The 21276-nt window shown below is 47.0% G+C and overlaps 1 protein-coding gene across 1 annotated transcript; it reads right to left on the reverse strand.

Annotated features, from left to right (window-relative positions):
- Window positions 1-4101: 4101 nt before the first annotated feature.
- LOC310756855 (zinc finger protein RFP-like) lies at window positions 4102-19791 on the reverse strand. The gene is made up of 8 exons (XM_083601715.1): window positions 19721-19791; window positions 16936-17349; window positions 14210-14305; window positions 10654-10884; window positions 8790-8812; window positions 8181-8299; window positions 6834-6860; window positions 4102-6232 (listed from the first exon to the last, which is right to left on the reverse strand). Exons 1-8 carry the CDS (start codon window positions 19781-19783, stop codon window positions 5685-5687), a joined length of 1521 nt encoding a protein of 506 aa, XP_083457841.1. The 5' UTR covers window positions 19784-19791; the 3' UTR covers window positions 4102-5684.
- Window positions 19792-21276: the final 1485 nt, after the last annotated feature.

Raw genomic sequence — 21276 nt, forward strand, 5'->3', positions numbered from 1 at the left:
GTGATATCTATTCAGCTATCAGCTTCTGGAGAACATGTCTGGTTTGTTTTGACGAAGCTTACAGGGACACCGGCTGTTTATGGAACATCCTGATTTGATTTCGGGGAAGTTAAATGATGTTGCGTCAAAGCAAGTGTTATCTGACACCTCCCAGTGCTTTTCCCCAGCCCTCACCAGACTGATTTTGGAGGGGAAGCGGGTTTAATCCACAACGGCGCCAAATCAACTTCAATGGTGCAGTCTGAATTTGACAGTACATGACTGAATCCCATTCTGGAGGTACCTTATCTATCTCGGGTACAGGTCAACAGAACAGGTGCACATCTTTCACCTAACCCAGCCTTAGTGGTGTGAGGAAGCACATTTAATAATAATTATTAATAATAATATTTTATTTATATCCCGCCCTCCCCAGCTGAAGCCAGGCTCAGAGCGGCTAACAACAATAAAATGATACACATTCTAAAATCATTTCATTATAAAATTAATTCAAATCAGATTAATGGCAACCAATTGGGCTAGGGTTCTGTGAGGATTGCCAAAGGAGGGAGTCAGGCTGTGCCCTGGCCAAAGGCCTGGTGGAACAGCTCTGTCTTGAAGGCCCTGCGGAAAGATGTCAAGTCCCGCAGGGCCCTAGTCTCTTGGGACAGAGCGTTCCACCAGATTGGAGCCACAGCCGAAAAAGCCCTGGCTCTGGTTGAGGCCAGCCTAACCTCTCTGTGGCCTGGGACCTTCAGGATGTTTTTGTTTGAAGACCGTAAGTTCCTCTGTGGGACATACCAGGAGAGGCGGTCCCGTAGGTACGAGGGTCCTAGACTGTATAGGGCTTTAAAGGTTAAAACCAGCACCTTAAACCTGATCCTGTACTCCACTGGGAGCCAGTGCAGCTGGTATAGCAATGGGTGAATGTGATCCCGCAGCGAGGACCCCGTAAGGAGTCTCGCCGCGGCATTCTACACCCGCTGGAGTTTCTGGGTCAGTCTCAAGGGCAGCCCCACCTAGAGCGAGTTACAATAATCCAGTCTGGAGGTGACCGTCCGGTGGATCACAGTGGCTAGGTCAGGGCGAGAGAGATAAGGAGCCAACTGCTTAGCTTGGCAGAGATGAAAAAATGCCGCCTTTGTTATAGCTGCAGTCTGCACCTCCATGGAAAGGGAGGTGTCGAAGATTACACCCAAACTCTTAACGGACGGTGCTTGCACTAATTGGGCCCCCGCAAGAGATGGGAGTTGCCCCCCATTATGCCCTTGGCAACAGGGATTCCAAGTTGAATAAAATATGGGGAGCCCAGGTACGTGTCACCTCGCATAATTGATCACATGACGGGGTGCATGAACACCATTTGAATGGCAATGGCCATCAACTGGGGGGGCAGCCGCCTCAAATATTTTATTGGGGTGTGTGTGAAAGGACCTCAGCCCCTAGGCTTGTGGATGAGCAATGGCCGCAAAGGGATCTTGTGGCAACCAGAACATGGAGGCATTAATGGTTCCTACAATATAACATCTCTGGTCAGAAAGCCACGCTACCACTATTTCCAATTTTATTGATTCGCACGAATAAAAGCTTTTAGTGTGGATCCGTGCTATACAATTAAAGCATATTCAATGCACATGTTTCCCCCCCCCAAAGAATCCTGGGAACTCTAGTTTGTTGAGGATGCCATAAATGGCACCCTTTTCCAGGGGAAAACTATAGTTCCCAGGATTCTTGGTGGGGCCACGGAGACTCTCAAGCTGGACCTAAGAAAGTTCTAGTTAAAGAGGTCAGGATGGGGTCCCAGGCCTCTCCAAAGAATGCTGCCTTCTGCCTAAGTTGGCCAGGGCTCCTTTTGCAGGAAAGGCAGGATATACTGTATTTTTCGCTCTATAGGACGCACCGGACCATAGGAGGGGGAGAACGGGGGGGGGGGGAATTCTCCCCCTCTCTGCGCAGCGCCCCTTCAGCGAAGCGGCAGGAGAAACAGAGCCCCTTCCATTTCTCCTCCTGCTTCGCTGAAGGGGCGCTGCGCAGAGAGGGAAAACTGTGCAGCGCCTCTCCAATGAAGTGAAGCCTGGAGAGCAAGAGTGATCGGTGTGCACCGACTCCTCTCGCTCTCCAGGCTTCAGACGGCCATCCGCAAGCCTTCGGAGCGCAACGGGAACTCCTGCTGCGCTCAGAAGGCTTGCGGATAGCTGCCTGAAGCCCCCGGAGCGCAGCGGGAGTTCCCTGCGCTCCGGGGGCTTCAGGCGGCTTCAGCAAAAGCAACGCAAAGCCTCGGGAGCGCGGGGGGAGCTCTCCCTCTGCGCTTCGGAGGCTTCGCGTTGCTATCGCTGAAGCCAAGGAGCCTGCATTCGCTCCATAGGACGCACAAACATTTCCCCTTCATTTTTGGAGGGGGAAAAGTGCGTCCTATAGAGCAAAAAAATACGGTAAATTGAAGTATAGAACGATAAGAAACAGAGTGAGACTGAAACGGACGTATTATCATCTCTAGTCCTTAGCACTCTGTCCATTTTCCATTTTTAAGTTCTCTGGGGAATCAGATCTGGTATTCTATGCACATTGTGTAGAATTTTTAATGCATGTTCTGCTATGTTCCGTGCATAAAATGGGCATAAATCTCCTCCCCTTTCCCTCAACTCCTCACGATTTCTTAATCATTTCTAGGAAATGTTCAGTTCCTTTCACATACGGTGAACAAGCTGTTTTGCATTATGGCTTCCCATCTGCGCAAATTTTTGTTTGCTTGCAAAAAAAAAGAGGGGGGGTGACGTGATCATGAGGCGTCGATCAGGAATAAATCACCCACTGTTCGGGTGGGTTACTCTGGAGTAGGGGCGCTTAGGGTCTCAAACCCATTTGAGGCTATTACTGTAAGTGCCTGTCCACCCCACTGTTTTTTACTCCAGAAACTGGAGTAATTATTTAGATTAGCAGCGGGGGTGGGGTGGGGGTGGGAATAGAAATTAGATAAGCAGCATCGAAAGAGGAAGTAATCAGAAGAAAACCCTTCCCTTAACATTTTGAAGCAACTGTTCCAGTTGTTTCTGTTTCTCCTCTCAGCATGTTTCAATAGATAAACAAAAGGTTAGTTCTGCAAGTCTACTATTCCACTAAGATCATGGCCACTGGTCCCATCACCTCCTGGCAAATTGAAGGGGAAGAAATGGAGGCAGTGAGAGATTTTACTTTCTTGGGCTCCATGATCACTGCAGATGGTGACAGCAGCCACGAAATTAAAAGATGCCTGCTTCTTGGGAGAAAAGCAATGAGAAACCTAGACATCATCTTAAAAAGCAGAGACATCACCTTACTGACAAAGGTCCGTATAGTTAAAGCTATGGTTTTCCCAGTAGTGATGTATGGAAGTGAGAGCTGGACCATAAAGAAGGCTGATCGCTGAAGAACCGATGCTTTTGAATTCTGGTGCTGGAGGAGACTCTTGAGAGTCCCATGGACTGCAAGAAGATCAAACACATCCATTCTGAAGGAAATCAGCCCTGAGTGCTCACTGGAAGGACAGATCCTGAAGCTGAGGCTCCAGTACTTTGGCCACCTCATGAGAAGAGAAGACTCCCTGGAAAAGACCCTGATATTGGGAAGGATGGAGGGCACAAGGAGAAGAGGACGACAGAGGACGAGATGGTTGGACAGTGTTCTCGAAGCTACCAGCATGAGTTTGACCAATCTTTGGGAGGCAGTGGAAGACAGGAGTGCCTGGCGTGCTCTGGTCCTTGGGGTCACGAAGAGTCGGACACAACCAAATGACTAAACAACAACAACAAATTGACCTCATGGGACGCGCTGTGGGTTAAACCACAGAGCCTAGGACTTGCCAATCAGAAGGTTGGCGGTTTGAATCCCCGCGACGGGGTGAGCTCCTGTTGCTCAGTCCCTGCTCCTGCCAACCTAGCAGTTTGAAAGCACGACAAAGTGCAAGTAGATAAATAGGTACCGCTCCAGCGGGAAGGTAAATGGTGTTTCCGTGCGCTGCTCTGGTTCACCAGAAGCCGCAACCCCAGAGTCGGCCACGACTGGACCTAATGGTCAGGGGTCCCTTTACCTTTATTGACCTCATAGGAATGTGTGTGTGAAGAACATGAAATAGGATTGCAAAAGTTTGTAGGTTTTTTCATTTTTTTATTTTTCAAAAAACAAACTCTTCCATAGAAAATAACATTAACCGTTGTGCTCTGACCCTCTCCCCAGCGTGCCGCCTTTACCAATTCTAAAGGTCACCAATTCTAAAGACTCTCCTTTCAAACTCTGCTTTGTTTTCTGAACCAACTCAGAACTGCAGGAGGGGCCTCACCCAACAGCTATCTGGTCCAGAATCCTATTCTCCTTGACTTTTCTTAATGGCCCATTCCTTCCTTCTTTTCTTCCTTCCATCATGTAGTTCTTTTATTATTAACATTTTAAAGTTTTTCAGTTGCACAAAATAAAGTTGTACAAAATAAAGTGGAAAAATAATGGTGTGGGAGCCATGGCTCGTCTCCCAGGCACTTCCTGACACGGGGAAGCTGGCTTGGCTTATATTTTAATGCTTGCTAAACCTACTGTCTGGCATCCAGTTCTAGCACACCACACACAGATTAAATTCTAACATTTACTGGATCCAGAAATTTAGGGTGTCTGGCACCCACAAACTCTTAACACTGCAGAGAAAATGCTAGGCTGTCACCTTCTCTCAGGGTGGGGGTGGTAGAGCTGGTGTGGGTGTCATGGCTCGTCTCCCAGGCACTTCCTGACATGGGGGAGCTGGCCTGGCTTATATTTTAATGCTTGCTAAACCTACTGTCTGGCATCCAGTTCTAGCACACCACACACAGATTAAATTCTAACATTTACTGGATCCAGAAATTTAGGGTGTCTGGCACCCACAAACTCATAACACTGAAGAGAAAATGCAATGCTAGGCCGTCACCTCCTCTCAGGGTGGGGGTGGTAGAGCTGGTGTGGGTATCATGGCTCGTCTCCCAGGCACTTCCTGACATGGGGGAGCTGGCCTGGCTTATATTTTAATGCTTGCTAAACCTACTGTCTGGCATCCAGTTCTAGCACACCACACACAGATTAAATTCTAACATTTACTGGATCCAGAAATTTAGGGTGTCTGGCACCCACAAACTCATAACACTGCAGAGAAAATGCAATGCTAGGCTGTCACCTCCTCTCAGGGTGGGGGTGGTAGAGCTGGTGTGGGTGTCATGGCTCGTCTCCCAGGCACTTTCCTGACATGGGGGAGCTGGCCTGGCTTATATTTTAATGCTTGCTAAACCTACTGTCTGGCATCCAGTTCTAGCACACCACACACAGATTAAATTCTAACATTTACTGGATCCAGAAATTTGGGGTGTCTGGCACCCACAAACTCATAACACTGAAGAGAAAATGCTAGGCTGTCACCTTCTCTCAGGGTGGGGGTGGTAGAGCTGGTGTGGGTGTCATGGCTCGTCTCCCAGGCACTTCCTGACATGGGGGAGCTGGCCTGGCTTATATTTTAATGCTTGCTAAACCTACTGTCTGGCATCCAGTTCTAGCACACCACACACAGATTAAATTCTAACATTTACTGGATCCAGAAATTTGGGGTGTCTGGCACCCACAAACTCATAACACTGAAGAGAAAATGCTAGGCTGTCACCTTCTCTCAGGGTGGGGGTGGTAGAGCTTGGAGCAGTGAGGATCGTCGTCAGGACTCAACACTTCAGACCAGCTCCCCACCAAACATGGAAAAAGGCCTGGACCTTCTCTCCAGAGAATGAGGCTTGTTGGAAACTGAAAATCAAGTCGTCGGTGTGTGCATTATAGAATTCCACACAGCCCTGATCATAGTCTAGGGACACCCGGATCTTCCTGGGCTCATAGCTCAAGCTCAAAGGGGTCCGCTCAGGGAGGGTTGAAGCCCAGAAGGGATCAGATGAGGCTGACTCATCCTTTCCCTTCCCAATGGCCCAGATCCCCTCAGAAGGAAGCATGCGGACAAAGCCTTTGCGCCTGACAGACTCTTTTGCAACCCCTACGGCCCAGTTGGCCCGTTCCCTTTCCTCCTCCTCCTCTTCCACCACCACCTCCCACCAATAGCTTCCTGAGGTGAATTTTGCATGGCCCAGCGCATAGAGCATGCTGTCGAATCTCCCAGGGTTGTCCTGAACGTCCTGTATTTCCCTTCTTCTTCTCAAACTCTTCAGGTCCTCGGTTACAACAAGAAAGGGGTGGGCGGTTCCTGGATCCAGAGTGACGGTCACTGCGAAGAAGAAGAAGAAGAAGAAGAAGAAGAAGAAGAAGAAGAAGAGGAGAATATGACAAAGGAGGCTGGATGGCTGATGAGGTCAGGTAAAGGCTCAGTCTCACCTACTGGAGAGAGGCTTGAAAACCCCCCAGGCCTGTTCCTGCTCCTTCAGGTATACTGGGCCGAGGCCGTTTAGGGCTTTAAAGGCCAACACTTTGAATTGTGCTCGGAAACGTACTGGGAGCCAAAGTAGGTCTTTCAGGACCGGTATTACATGGTCTCGGCGGCCACTCCTAGTCACCAGTCTAGCTGCCTCATTCTGGATTAAGCAGGCACTGACTATACCACATGTGGAATCCCTGCCATCGAGCATCTTAGTTGTCCTCTTATTGATGTGCCCAATTTCTGTTCATATGAAAGGAAATAAATTGACTTTTCCAGAAGAGTGTTGCAACAAGCCACCCGCCTAAGGCCCTGAGATCTTCTGATGAAGATTGGGTATATAAATTTAACAAACTAAATAAAAGAAAAGTGAAGGCAACCAGTTGAAATACTTGAACGAGGGATTGACACTGGTGAACATTTTCTCTTCTTTCATTCCTTACAGATAGTTTACCTTTGTTCGGTGCCTGCATCAGCAGCCCTGTTACACAGAAGAAAGAGGTACTAATTAAAAACATGGTCAAAAGTCCATCAAGTATATACCGTATTTTTTGCTCTATAAGACTCACTTTTTCCCTCCTAAAAAGTAAGGGGAAATGTGCATGCGTCTTATGGAGTGAATGCAGACTGTGCAGCTATCGCAGAAGCCAGAACAGCAAGAGGGATTGCTACTTTCACTGCGCAGCGATCCCTCTTGTTGTTCTGGCTTCTGAAATTCAGAATATTTTTTTCTTGTTTTCCTCCTCCAAAAACTAGGTGTGTCTTATGGTCTGATGCGTCTTATAGAGCGAAAAATACGGTAATTTGTTAACTGTCCCTGCCCCCCAAGCCCCACCCTCATACTAAATTCTTGGTTAATGAGGCCTATCGTGGATATAATTGGGGGGACAGAAGATGGGTCAGGTGGCCAATTACTCACGGACGAAAAACAAGGATATGCATCGCCTAAAAAGAAAAACAACAACTGTGAATAAAATTGGCACACGTTCTGCTCATAGATCAGCCGTGGATGGCTGCCATTGGGAATGGGGGGGGGAGGCAGGCATAAAGGCAAACTTTAGATGGCGCCAGAGTCAATGACAAGCAAAGAAAACTATTTCTAGTTTTCTCTCCATCTTCTTCTAGGCTAAGGGCTCGTCCATACTGTTGTTTAATGTGGGCTGTAAGGTTCCGTCAATTCTCTGTTACCCAAATGATGGGTCTCCTCTAAATCAGCACCTCCCCACACTTTCGCCTTCCCCAATCCCAGGTCTTCTCATCCCCTCTCCTTTTCAGAGTATCCCTGGTATGTGGAGAAAAAAAATATAATCGCAAATGGATTCTGCGTGACCTTGCCATGTATATACCAAGATCACAAACACCGCTTCCTTGCTTCTTCGCTCACCTGGGGCATGTTCAGGGAGGGAAAGGCATGGATAACCTATTCAAGGGAAGGGTTTTCAAACACCTATAGGGTAACCACACGCCCCATTAGAGATGGCAGGATCTAGAATCCATCCAGGTTGATAACAGAATGTTGAGGGCGAGGAGGAAAAAATTCCAGACTGAGATCAACTGCATTTTTGTGCTACAAATGGCTAAGTGTGTGCACGGCCAAGGAGGATAGTTGCATCAAAGGAATTCTAGGAAGTGGAGGGAATGAGGGAAATGTGATTCGAGACCCGCTGGATCATTCCAGGTAAGAGTCAGCTCCTCTTTAGCAAAATTCTGACTTTTGCAGCAACCAACAGAGATGTGGAAGTGCCTGACAAACAGCATCCTTCCTCATTCCATGAACTGACCCCCCGACCCCAAAGAATACCTTTGCATTTCTCCAGGGTATCCTTCAGAAACGAATTTTTCTGAGTGTAACTTATGAGTCTCTCTTCCATGCCTGTAGAGATTCCCAGCACTGTCCGCTTTCTTTTCCACTGCACAAACCTGTAAGGAAGGTGAGTCAGCCTAAAGGTAAAGGGACCCCTGACCATTAGGTCCAGTCATGGCCGACTCTGGGGTTACGGCGCTCATCTCGCTTTATTGGCCGAGGGGGCCGGCGCACAGCTTCCGGGTCATGTGGCCAGCATGACTAAGCTGCTTCTGGCGAACCAGAGCAGCGCACGGAAACGGCGTTTACCTTCCCGCCGGAGTGGTACCTATTTATCTACTTGCACTTTGATGTGCTTTCGAACTGCTAGGTTGGCAGGAGCAGGGACCGAGCAACGGGAGCTCACCCCGTCGTGGGGATTCGAACCGCCAGCCTTCTGATTGGCAAGTCCTAGGCTCTGTGGTTTAACCCACAGCGCCACCCGCGTCCCTCCGGGTCAGCCTAAGAGATGGTTTAAACAGCAGCAGCAGCAACAACAACAGCACCCAATGTGGGCGACCGGCCACTGGAAAAGGATAGGAAGGAGACTGAGAAAGAGCCACGTACCTGACCACCGAAGTCCCAAGGCCCTGAAAGAGAGAATGAGAGAAATGGGTCTCAGCTGCACAGGCAGAACACAAACAGGGCATTTTGCTCTACAGTGGTACCTCGGGATGCGAACAGAATCCGTTCCGGAGCCCCATTCGCATCCCAAACGGAACGTAAGATGCAACGGCGCGTCTGTGCGTGCGCATGCGCATGACGTCATTTTGAGCGTCTGCGCATGCACGAGCAGTGAAACCCGGAAGTAACGCGCTCCGTTACTTCCGGGTTGCCGCGGAGTGCAACTCGAACGCGCTTGACCCAAAGCACATTCAACTCGAGGTATGACTGTATTGGATATTACTTTTCTTGGAAGGCTCCATGCACACAATATTATAAAAAGGTAAAGGACCCCTTTACCTTTACCTTTACCCTTTACCTTGATGCTTTTTAATTATGGTGCTGGAGGAGACCCTTGAGAGTCCCATGGACTGCAAGAAGATCAAACCTATCCATTCTTAAGGAAATCAGCCCTGAGTGCTCACTGGAAGGACAAATCCTGAAGCTGAGGCTCCAATACTTTGGCCAGCTCATGGGAAGAGAAGACTCCCTGGAAAAGACCCTGATGTTGGGAAAGATGGAGGGCACAAGGAGAAGGGGACGGCAGAGGACGAGATGTTTGGACAGTGTTCTCGAAGCTACCAGCATGAGTTTGACCAAACTGCGGGAGGCAGTGGAAGACAGGAGTGCCTGGCGTGCTCTGGTCCATGGGGTCACGAAGAGTCGGACACGACTAAACAACTAAACAACCACAAAGGACCCCAGGACGGTTAAGACCAGTCAAAGGCGACTATGGGGTTGCGGTGCTCATCTCGCTTTGAGGCTGAAGGAGCCGGCGTTTGTCCTCAGACAGCTTTCTGGGTCATGTGGCCAGCATGACTAAACCGCTTCTGGCGCAACGGGACACCGTGACAGAAGCCAGATCACACAGAAACATTATACATTCAATGGACATGGAGACTGTATTTTCTTCTATCAAGTAGTCCATACACAACCTGGACCTATTATACATTTGGTGCCCTGGGGAAAATGCTTTTTCACAAATCAGTTTCGTTCTCAAAATAAAAGCTTAACGCAGATCAATTCTGCGTTACCCGCCCCCCTCCATTTGAAAATGGACGGAGGCAGCCCCAACAATGGGGGCTGGGACCTGCCCAATGTCACTGTGGCTGGGTGTACGCCAAGATTTCAACCCCCAATTCCTTTTTCGTTCACCTAGGATATGGGGCAGGGAGGAAAAGTCAGGAGAAATCTAACCAAGAAGAGCATCTTCAAATGTGTATCAAGCAACCACACCCACTTTTGGGGATGGAAGGTTCTAGAAACAACCTGGACTGAAACCAGCATGTTGACGATGAGCATGCATGGTTCCACACTGAGAAAAAGCTACTCCTTTGTGCTACAAATGCATAATAAGTTTGTACAGAGCCCAAGTGTCCTCCCCAGGTGTTATGTACTGAGTTGAATAGGATCCAGAATGCAGCAGTCTGATTGGTCCTAGAACAATAGGATTCAGAATGCAGCAGTCTGATTGGTCCTAGAACAATGCAGCAGTATGATTGGTCGGCAGGAGCCACCCAATCCAGCTCCAGATGGAAGTGAATCCACAACCTGATTGGCCTACAGGAGAATTCCGGAATTAGCCAATCACGTGCAGCCCATTGTGTAAATAACGTATATAAAGCAGATACTTTGGGGGAACTTTCATTCCTCCTCACCACTATGAGCTGAATAAAGAGCATGAAATCCACTCTCAACTCTGAGTATATTTCACTAGGGACCCGTACTCCCAGGATCAGGGAGCTGCCTTTGTGTTTCACTGTCTCACCCGCAGGAACTCAAAAGGCGGCAGTTGGCGCTTCTTCTCCATGTCTGTGATGTGGCAACTGAGAAAGGCGATATCCTGTGAGAGCTTGACGATATTACTTTCCTTGTTCGTCTTCATCTCTTTCTCCAGATCCTCCAGCTCGGTCAGCCAAAAACGCTGCAGCTCGTGCAGGAAGTTATGCATTTGCTCAAAAGCGCCCGTGATCTTGTTCTTCTCCTTCTTTAGCTCCGCCTGAAGGGGAAATAGAAATTGGGGAGGGAGTAGAGGTGGAAGCTGAGTGCTGTTCAAGGGAGCATAGCTACAGGCCTGCGACGGATACTGCAAAAGAATTTTACACATAATGCTTCTTTAACGTACCACAGTGCAGTAAATTTCCACAGGATTCTTAAGAATGAACCTTTTTTTTGTTGGTGGTACAGTGGTACCTCGGGTTAAGAACTTAATTCGTTCTGGAGGTCCGTTCTTAACCTGAAACTGTTCTTAACCTGAAGCACCACTTTAGCTAATGGGGCCTCCTGCTGCTGCCGCGCGATTTCTGTTTTCATCCTGAAGCAAAGTTCTTAACCCGAGGTATTATTTCTGGGTTAGCGGAGTCTGTAACCTGAAGCGTATGTAACCTGAAGTGTATTTAACCCGAGGTACCACTGTACAGTGGTACCTTGGATTAAATACTTAATTCGTTCCAGAGGTCCGTTCTTAACCTGAAACTGTTCTTAACCTGAAGCACCACTTTAGCTAATGGGGCCTCCCGCTGCCGCCGGAGCACGATTTCTGTTCTCATCCTGAAGCAAAGTTCTTAACCCGAGGTACTATTTCTGGGTTAGCGGAGTCTGTAACCTGAAGCGTATGTAACCTGAAGCGTATTTAACCCGAGGTACCACTGTACTGACTTTGGAAGCGGGACACCGCAGATTTTTTTCTGTTGCCAGATTTACCATGGAGCTTATAGTACAAGCTGGAGGGAAAGGCTCTCACAATAAATGAAAAAAATTTACATACAGTCGTACCTCGGCTACCGAACGCATTGCGAGTCGAACGCTTTGGCTGCCGAACGCCGCAAAACTGGAAGTGACTCTTCCGGTTTGTGAACGTTCATTGGAACCCGAACGTCTGAAGCAGCTTCCGCTGCAGCCAATCGGAAGCCGCACCTTGGTTCCCGAACGTTTTGGAAGTCGAACGGACTTCCAGAACGGATTCTGTTCAACTTCCGAGGTACCACTGTACACACAGTGCACACTAAATAAATAAATAGCAACATTAGAGAGTAATGATATACGTTAATCTTGGGAATGCAACAAAATTAGAATCAGGTAACTGGTAAAAACGGCCACTCGGTTCACCAAGGTTTACGTGTTTATATTTTGAATTAGATATACAGTGGTACCTCAGGTTAAGTACTTAATTCGTTCCGGAGGTCCGTACTTAACCTGAAACTGTTCTTAACCTGAAGCACCACTTTAGCTAATGGGGCCTCCTGCTGCTGCCGCACCACCAGAGCACAATTTCTGTTCTCATCCTGAAGCAAAGTTCTTAACCTGAAGCACTATTTCTGGGTTAGCAGAATCTGTAACCTGAAGCATATGTAACCTGAAGCGTATGTAACCTGAGGTACCACTGTATATGGGAGCACCAAAAAATTTTAAGTGCCTCGAAAGGTCTTAATCCAGCCCTGCAAAGGCTGCCTGCCATTTATCCGTTGGAATAGCATTCCACAACATGGGATCTGCGACATGAAACACCTGATTTCTTGTGGAGGTCTGTCAGGCCTCTCTAACATGGGAAACAACCAGTGCTATTTTTCTAGAAAAAGAGGTGCCGGAAGCTCACCACAAACTTCTCCCTTCTTCTCTTAGAATGGCGCCCACTTGAGAGATTCCCAAACCGGGCTCTGGCTGGGGAAAAAAGCCCTTGAAACAACTAACATTGCTCCCTCATAACAAAAAAAAAAATTTTCCTTCCAGTAGGACCTTAAAGACCAACTAAGTTAGTTCTTGGTATGAGAACTCTCATACCAAGAACTAACTTAGTTGGTCTTTAAGGTGCTACTGGAAGGAAAAAAATTTTTTTGTTTTGACTATGGCAGACCAACACGGCTACCTATCTGTAATTGCTCCCTCGTGTTATCCCCATCTTTGATTAGAAGGGCTCGGGTGGTCTTGGTGGCAGGGCTGGCAAAATGTCCTGGGCTAGCCCTGCTTTAAGGTATCCTGGACGCAAGATGTTCAAGGCTCTTCGTATTAACACAGGAGCACACTGAGCCAGTTGCAAATGAGCACCCAGCACAGATGGTTGGAGAGTGTTCTCGAAGCTACCAGCATGAGTTTGACTAAACTGCGGGAGGCAGTGGAAGACAGGAGTGCCTGGTGTGCTCTGGTCCGTGGGGCCACGAAGAGACGAACACAACTAAACAACAACAACAAGGCAGAAACGTGAACACAACCAGATGCCTTTCTCCTTGGGATAATAGGTTCTGAAATGCCCAAGAAAGATGTAAAGTTATTTTTGTATGCCACGACCGCTGCTCGAATTCTTATAGCTCAGAAATGGAAAACACAAGGATTACCAACTGTGGAAGAATGGCAGATGAGAATGATGGAATATATGGAGCTGGCTGACCTTACTGGAAGAATCCGCGACCAGAAAGAAGAGGAACATCAAGAAGAGTGGAAGAAATTTAGAGACTATTTGAACAAATATTGTAATATTAAAAATTAGAAACTAAGAAAGAAAAATTAGAAACTAAGAAATTAGAAAGTAAGAGTTGTAAAATAACTGAGATCTGAACTTTAAGAAAAGTTAACAAATTAGAATTTAATTGGAATATTGTGTTTTAATAATGATATTGGAAAACTGCTACATTTAAATACAAGGAAATTCAGAAGGGAGGGCTCAGAGGAAGTCCAAATGATGTTAATGACGCTAGAAGTTTAAACAGTCAATTAATTTGTGTGGTTTGGGTGTGTGTTAATATGTGTTTTTATTTTTCTTATTATCTTTTTTGTTTATATTATTAATTTTGTCTCTTCAGTTTCTGTTGTAATAGGTGTTATATTTGCTAGAAACTTAATAGTAAAAGTAGAGGGACCCCTGACCATTAGGTCCGGTCGTGACCGACTCTGGGGTTGTGGCGCTCATCTTGCTTTATTGGCCGAGGGAGCCAGCTTCCGGGTCATGTGGCCAGCATGACTAAGCCGCTTCTGGCGAACCAGAGCAGCGCACGGATACGCCGTTTACCTTCCCGCTGGAGTGGTACCTATTTATCTACTAGCACTTTGATGTGCTTTCAAACTGCTAGGTTGGCAGGAGCAGGGACCGGGCAACGGGAGCTCACCCCGTCGCAGGGATTCGAACCGCCGACCATCTGATCGGCAAGTCCTAGGCTCTATGGTTTAACCCACAGCACCACCCGCGTCCCTAGAAACTTAATAAAAATCATTAAGAAAAACAAACGTGAACACAGCCTGATATATCTGCCAGCATACATATCCAGGATGACAGAACTGTTGGCCAGCCAGGACTCATCCCCAATGTGGGAACTATAACAGCAAAGACCTACCGGAAATGCCTTCATCCTCTCTTCTTCAGCCAGTTTCCATTCCCTAACCACTTGTCTCTCTTGCTCCAGAAACTGCACCCGAGCCTGGACTCCTTGCTGTGGAAAACAAAATGAGGCTTTTTGACCTGTGAGAAATTAGCCAGTTTGATGCCCAGACACAATTCCCCCCACAAAATATTGGATTTATTTTTATTTTTGCAATAAGGAGAGTGACAAGGAAATGCACTGGAAAGCATGGGATAAAAGTCATCGAACTTCCCCAGAAATAAACCGGAATTAATGCTAATCAAATAGCCTCCGCTGTCTAACCTCCCTGCAAACAAATCAGAATTAATGCTCTATAAACAAGTCATTTGGAAGCAGTGGCGTAGCGTGGGTTGTCAGAACCTGGGGCAAGGCAAGTAATTTGCACCCCTAACCCGTGGATTTGCGCCCCCTAACCTGTGGATTTGCGCCCCCTAACCCTAACCCCCAGATGTTGCGCCCGGTGCGGCCGGCCCCCCCTGCACCCTCCACGCTATGCCACTGTTTGGAAGTGCCTTATGTCCAGTCTTTATTGAGCATTCATTTTTATTCATTTGTGGGGTATGTGTACATGCTATTAGTCATCATTTTTTTTACCACACTTTTCAAGAACCCAGTTTTGCCCCACAAGCTTCCTCATTTCAGAAGTTTGATGGGTGTGTGGAGAGAGACAAAGAAAGGGTCTTTTTGCTGTTGTCATTATCCCCATTTAAAGTACTGCCATACCACTTTAAACAGTCATGGCTTCCCGCCACCCCCCCAAAAAAAATTTATTGGAGCTGTAGTTCGCTTAGGGCGCTGAGAGCTGTTTGGAGACCCCCCTCATTCGCCTCTCAGAGGTACAATTCCAGACGTCTAAAATGCCTGAGGGGAAAATTCCTTTAAAATATTTTTGGAGATTTTGCCAAAAAAACCCACACCTCAACACCTTTGTGTCCAGATTTTCACTTTTTTGAAATATGAGAACCCTAGTTTAACAACCAATCCCTCTTCCCTGGGAATTTTGAGAACTGTAGCTGTGAGAAGAAGAGCGAGTCTCCTAACAATGCCCGGCACTTTTTACAAGCTCCAGCCCCCAGAACAGCCATGACTGTTGAAATGGTATTAAACGCATAGTGCTCCAAATGTGCAGGTGGCGCCATTGTGAAACAATTAAGAGTCAGAAATCCTTGCCAATATCTTATTTATTAATTCCATTTATAAGTGGAATCCTTCCTCCCGATTCCTTCCATCACCAAAGATCTATTAGTAGGCTCCGCTCTACATAATCCGCTGGCAATTAATTCTTACAGCTGTTAAATTTAAAAGCTACACTCCGCCTGAAGTTTTAAAGATCACAGGGCATTTTACAATATAAAAACATAGAATTAAGCCACAATATAAAAACATAGAATTAAGCCACAAAATCAACTATACCACTTCCTACTGATAACAAATCCATCTTTGGAAACCGCTAACCAGTGATGGTGAAATTCGGCCCTCCAGCTGTTTGGGGACTACAGTTCCCATCATCCCTGACCACTGGTCCTGTTAGCTAGGGATGTTGGGAGTTGTAGTCCCAAAACAGCTGGAGGGCCAAGTTTCTCCATCACTGCGATAACCTTTTGCCCTGGCCTTATTCTCGGGGGTGAAGTGTGTTGTAGCTCAACTTTTCTCATGCTAAAGGACAGATATGCACTTTGGAGGTGACTCAGCTACCCCCTTTTAAGTAGAAGCTGCAAATGGAAAAGGCTGCTCCAGTTAACCTTAGGAAACAAACAACAACATTTCCGGTCTTGTTGGGAAAGCTACCTTATATATGTTTTCCAACTCATTGTAAATCAATCTCCCAAAAGTCCTTAGCTACTTTGCACATCCGCCACATGTGGTAAAAGGAGCCTTCTACTTCTTCTTTTTTAAAAAAATGTATCTTTATTAATTTAAAATAAATACATTAATGAAAAAACAGCTGTATATACAGGTAAACAAACATACAATGAATCAAACATATAACAGAAGGATCAAACAAACCACCACACTATAAGATATAAGAAGTTTAATATAATTCTCATCGTATATACTCCTGGTATTGAACACAATTATAAAACTTACAGAGAATAAATTTAAAACTGACTTCCAATTAATCTCACTGTACTTTATCTATCCATTACTTTATACCGCCCAGTTACATATTTCTTATATAATTTCCTTTTACCTCCCTACAAACTTTTATTTATACAATACTTCTACTTCTTTACATTTCCAACAAAGATCTGACGTTGATTTATATACCGTATTTTTAGCTCTATAAGATTCACTTTTTCCCTCCCAAAAATTAAGGGGAAATGTGTGTGCATCTTGCTGTTCTGGCTTCTGAGATTCAGAATATTTTTTTTCTTCTTTTCCTCCTCCAAAAACTAGGTGCGTCTTGTGGTCTGGTGCGTCTTATAGAGCGAAAAATACGATATGTTTTGGCTAATTTGCTTGGCGTTAGGTACCATCTATACATCATAGCACGGTGAGGATTAAAGCTAGACCTCTGAAGCACATCTCCCTCCTCAAAGAATTCTGGCCGCTTAGTTTACCCCACGCAGGGTTACAACTCTCAGGAACCAACTACAACGCCCAGAATTCTTTGAAGGGGAAAATGGGCTTTCCAGGTAGAGTGCTCATGCAACCTAAGACACAGTTCTGAGAATTGATGCTTGAAGGAGATTTCCTACCTTCATCTGCTGTGAAATCCGGTCCAGATTATACATGGTGTGTTCGCTGTGCTCTTGCGACCTCTTGCAGACGTTGCAGATGGGGGCTGCACAAGCCCTGCAGAAAAACTCCAAGGGCTCCCCATGTTTCTCGCAATCGGTTCTCTCCACCTGAGAGGTGAACTGCTTGGCTATTTCGACCACGTTGGCCAGCTGCCGGTTTGGCCTGAAGCTGGTTCTCTGGGCTACCTGCCTGCAATGGGGGCAAGATACCGGACTTTGGGTTTCTTTCCAGCACATGGCGAGGCAGGCTTTGCAGAAGCTGTGCCCGCAGTCCAGAATCACCGGGTCTGTGAAATAGTCCAGGCAGATGGGGCAGGAGGTTTCGTCCAGGAACTGCTGGGTGAGGAGCGCGCTTGCCATGTCTGCTCCGCTCTGAAGCAGAAGGGAGAAAGGGAGGACGTTTTGCTTTTGGTTTCAAGGCACTGACTGTTTCCTGGAACTGCCAGGCTCTCCAGCATGAGTCATCCCAGATTAAGTGTTCTAAGCCACATCCCTTCATATTAAAAGGTGGGCGTGGACTGTTGCCAAAGATTCGTTCAAAAACGCAGCGCTTTTTTTCTGGGGGAACGCAGGGGTACGCATACCCCTAAACATTTTGTGAATCTACATCTGGCCTCATTGAGGGTCAGTCTTTCAATATGAAAATGAGAGTACCTTTAAACTTTTTTTTTTTAATAGGAAAAAAGCACTGCAAAAAGGTATGCCACCATAGAACAGCTTACCATCTCCAATCAAACCATCCACCTGACAATAACACTTACAAAATGCAGTGGCACCTCGGGTAAAGAACTTACCGTACTTTTCGCTCTATAAGACGCACCAGACCACAAGACACACCTAGTTTTTGGAGGAGGAAAAGAAGAAAAAAAATATTCTGAATCTCAGAAGCCAGAACAGCAAGAGGGATCGCTGCGCAGTGAAAGCAGCAATCCCTCTTGCTGTTCTGGCTTCTGGGACAGCTGCACAGCCTGCATTCGCTCCATAAGACACACACACATTTCCCCTTACTTTTTAGGAGGGAAAAAGTGAGTCTTATAGAGCAAAAAATATGGTAATTTGTTCCGGAGGTCCTTTCTTAACCTGAAACTGTTCTTAACCTGAAGAACCACTTTAGCTAATGGGGCCTCCTGCTGCCGCTGCGCGATTTCCGTTCTCATCCTGAAGCAAAGTTCTTAGCCCGAGGTACTATTTCTGGGTTAGTGGAGTCTATAACCTGAAGTGTATGTAACCCGAGGTACCATTGTACAACATTTGACATGTGTCTGCGTCCGTTATTAGCTTATTGTTGATTCTGATTACTTTTTGAATGCTTTAAATAGCTGTTTTTACTCATCATTTTATCGTTTTTACAAAACCACTTTTTTTTTACCATTAAGAGGTATACAGTGGTACCTTGGTTCTCAAAATGCCTTTGTACTCAAACAACTTGGAACCCAAACACTGCAAACCCGGAAGTAAATGTTCCGGTTTGTGAACTATTCTCAGAAGCCAAACGTGCTCCGTTCTGAGTGTTTAGGGGTTGTTTTTAAAAGTCTGGAACAGATTACCGTATTTTTCGCTCTATAGGACTCACCCGACCATAGGGCGCACCTTGTTTTAGAGGGGGAGAACAAGAAAAAAAATTCTCCCCCTCTCTGCTCAGCGCCCCTTCAGCGAAGCGGCAGGAGAAACGGAGCCCCTTCCATTTCTCCTCCCACTTCGCTGAAGGGGCGCTGCGCAGCTCTCCCTCTCTGCTGAAGCCAGGAGAGTCTTGCTCTCCCGGCTTCAGCAAAAGGAACCCGAAGCCTTCGGAGTGCAGTGCAAGTTCCCGCTGCGCTCCAAAGGCTTCAGGCGGCTATCCCTGAAGCATGGAGAGTGAGAGGGGTCGGTGCTCACCGACCCCTCTCGCTCTCCAGGCTTCAGCAAAAGCAACGCCTAGCCTCTGGAGCGCGGCGGGAGCGCTCCCTCTGCGCTTCGGAGGCTTCGCGTTGCTATTGCTGAAGCCATGGAGCCTGCATTCGCTCCATAAGACGCGCGCACACATTTCCCCTTAATTTTTTGGAGGGGAAAAAGTGCATCCTAGAGAGCGAAAAATACGATAATCCATTTTGCATTACTTTCTATGGGAAAGCATGCTTTGGTTTTGGAACAGACGTCCAGAACGGATTAAGTTTGAGAACCAAGGTACCGCTGTACACATTGAATGAAATAAAGCATTATACAGATTGCAAAGAAACAATATTAAGGTGTCCAAACCGACAGGAATGGAAAAAATGCAGAAAATAAAGCCAGCTAATTTAGCTGAGATTCCTGCATGGCCAAGGGGGTTCAGCTAGATGGCTCTTGGGTCCCTTCCAACTCTACAATTCTCTGATTCTCATTTGTCAACGCAGGGGAGAAAATGTTTTCGGCCAATGTCAAAGAAACTTTAGATGGGACATTTTAATACGAGCAGTGGGTAAAAGCTGATTAACTCATTCTCACCCCCACAAAATTGCTTGGGATGCCTGAATAAGCCCACTCAGGCTTTTGGAGTGATTATGGAAACTATAGAATGAAATTTGAAATATGTGTGGGAAGGGTTCAGCATGGGAAGCTTGCGTTTCCAAAAGAGAAGGTCAAAGTAGCACGTAAGCAGGAGGAGGTTGGAGGGAACAGAAGATAAGGAGTGAAGGCCAAAGGCCGTTGCCATGCAACTTTGCTGGAGCGAGACAGAACATCTGCTGTTTATGAATGCTTGTGGCATCAATATTGTGTCTTTTACCTTGAAGCAGTGGCACTTTCCTCTTTGCCTACAGGGTATCTGTGGGGATGAAGTGACAACCATTGCAATGCTTTTAAGACAAATTGGGCTCTGGGTTCTTTTGGCTGCCCAGGCTGAACCCACAGCTATTGGGGCAAGTGAGTTCCCCTTCCAATATATCCCTGAGGAGACCACCTGCTTTTCTTTTATGTTTTTTTTTGTATGTATCGGAAGCCGCCCAGAGTGGCTGGGGCAACCTAGCCAGAGGTTTCAGGTTAGGAACGGACCTCCGGAACGAATTAAGTACCGTATTTTTCGCTCTATAGGGCACACCTGACCATAGGGTGCACCTAGTTTTCAGAAGGGGAAAAATATGATTCCCCTCCCCCCAGCTCTGGGAGCAGCAGACAGGCTGCACGCAGCCTGTGCACTTCTCCCAGACCTTCTCCCTGCTATTATGGGAGGTGGGGGAATTCCCCCATCTCCCGTAAAAGCCCACAGGAGGGAGAAGGGACTGACTCGGCCAGTCAGTCCCTTTTTCCTCCTTGGGGAAAAGCCCCCAAGAGCAGTGTGATCTTTAAAGGCTGCGCGGCTCCTGCGGGCTTTTCTAGGAGGTGGGGGAATTCCCCCACCTCGTAGAAAAGCCCGCAGAAGCCGCGCACCCTTTAAAGAGCGTGCGGCTCCTGTGGGCTTTTCGACCGAGCCTGTGGGGCTGGCGGTGGGGGGAAGCGCTGCTTTCCCCCACTGCCAGCCTCAAAGACCAGACTCTCCTGACTTCAGCGGAAGCAACGCGAAGCCTCCGGAGCGCAGGCTTCGGAGGCTTCGTGTTGCTATCGCTGAAGCCAGGGAGCCTGCATTCGCTCCATAGGACGCACACACATTTCCCCTTAATTTTTGGAGGGGAAAAGGTGCGTCCTATAGAGCGAAAAATTCGGCACTTAACCCGAGGTACCACTGTAAACATATGGGAAAAAACTTTCTGGCAGTAAGAGCTGTTCAACAGTGGAACGGACTCCCCCAGGAGGTTGCGGCCTCTCCTTCCTTGGAGGTTATTAAGCAGAGGTTGGATGGCCATCTGTCATAGATGCTTGAGATTCCTGCATTGCAGCGGGGTTGGACTAGATGACCACTGGGTGCATTCCAACTCTACTATGATATCTAAAAGTGTAACCATTCTGCATGCAAGTCAATTGAGCACAAGGCTTTGGCAGGCAACTGAGTGCTTGATTTGACCTTGGGAGGAGAACTGAGAAGGCAACAAGGCCTTTTCTGCAACCTTGGAGAGGATTAATGATATCTCCGAATCATCCTCTTTGTCCAGGATGTTCTCTGTCCTCTCGCCTCCACCAGCTTCGTTTCTCAGAAGAGTTTCTGTTTGCAAGTGATGCCCTGCTTGCTAGTAAACAGGTTCATGGTCAGGTGTTCACAGCTGTCTTGTGTTGGTTGTTTTCTAAAACATGCCTATCGGGAATATTTTGCTTCGGTTTTTAAAGTGGAACTGGTGTGTTTTAGCTGCTTGCTTTTGTATGTTTGCGTGTGTTTAAAATCAGGGATGCAATATTGTAAGAGTGCAGAAT

The sequence above is a fragment of the Podarcis filfolensis genome (assembly GCF_964270895.1).
Source record: "Podarcis filfolensis genome assembly, chromosome: 2".
In the NCBI taxonomy this organism is placed as follows: Eukaryota; Metazoa; Chordata; class Lepidosauria; order Squamata; family Lacertidae; genus Podarcis; species Podarcis filfolensis.

What these genes read in the sequence shown, in the direction of transcription:
- LOC310756855 (XM_083601715.1), bottom strand. Translation starts at nt 19,783, where the DNA reads ATGGTTGTCACTTCATCCCCACAGATACCCTGTAGGCAAAGAGGAAAG. An exon ending in CGCCTTTTGAGTTCCTGCGG is followed by an intron (nt 8,813 to 10,653) that starts GTGAGACAGTGA and finishes TCTCTCTTTCAG; the next exon opens with GGCCTTGGGACTTCGGTGGT. An exon ending in TACCCTGGAGAAATGCAAAG is followed by an intron (nt 6,861 to 8,180) that starts GTATTCTTTGGG and finishes TCTGTGTAACAG; the next exon opens with GGCTGCTGATGCAGGCACCG.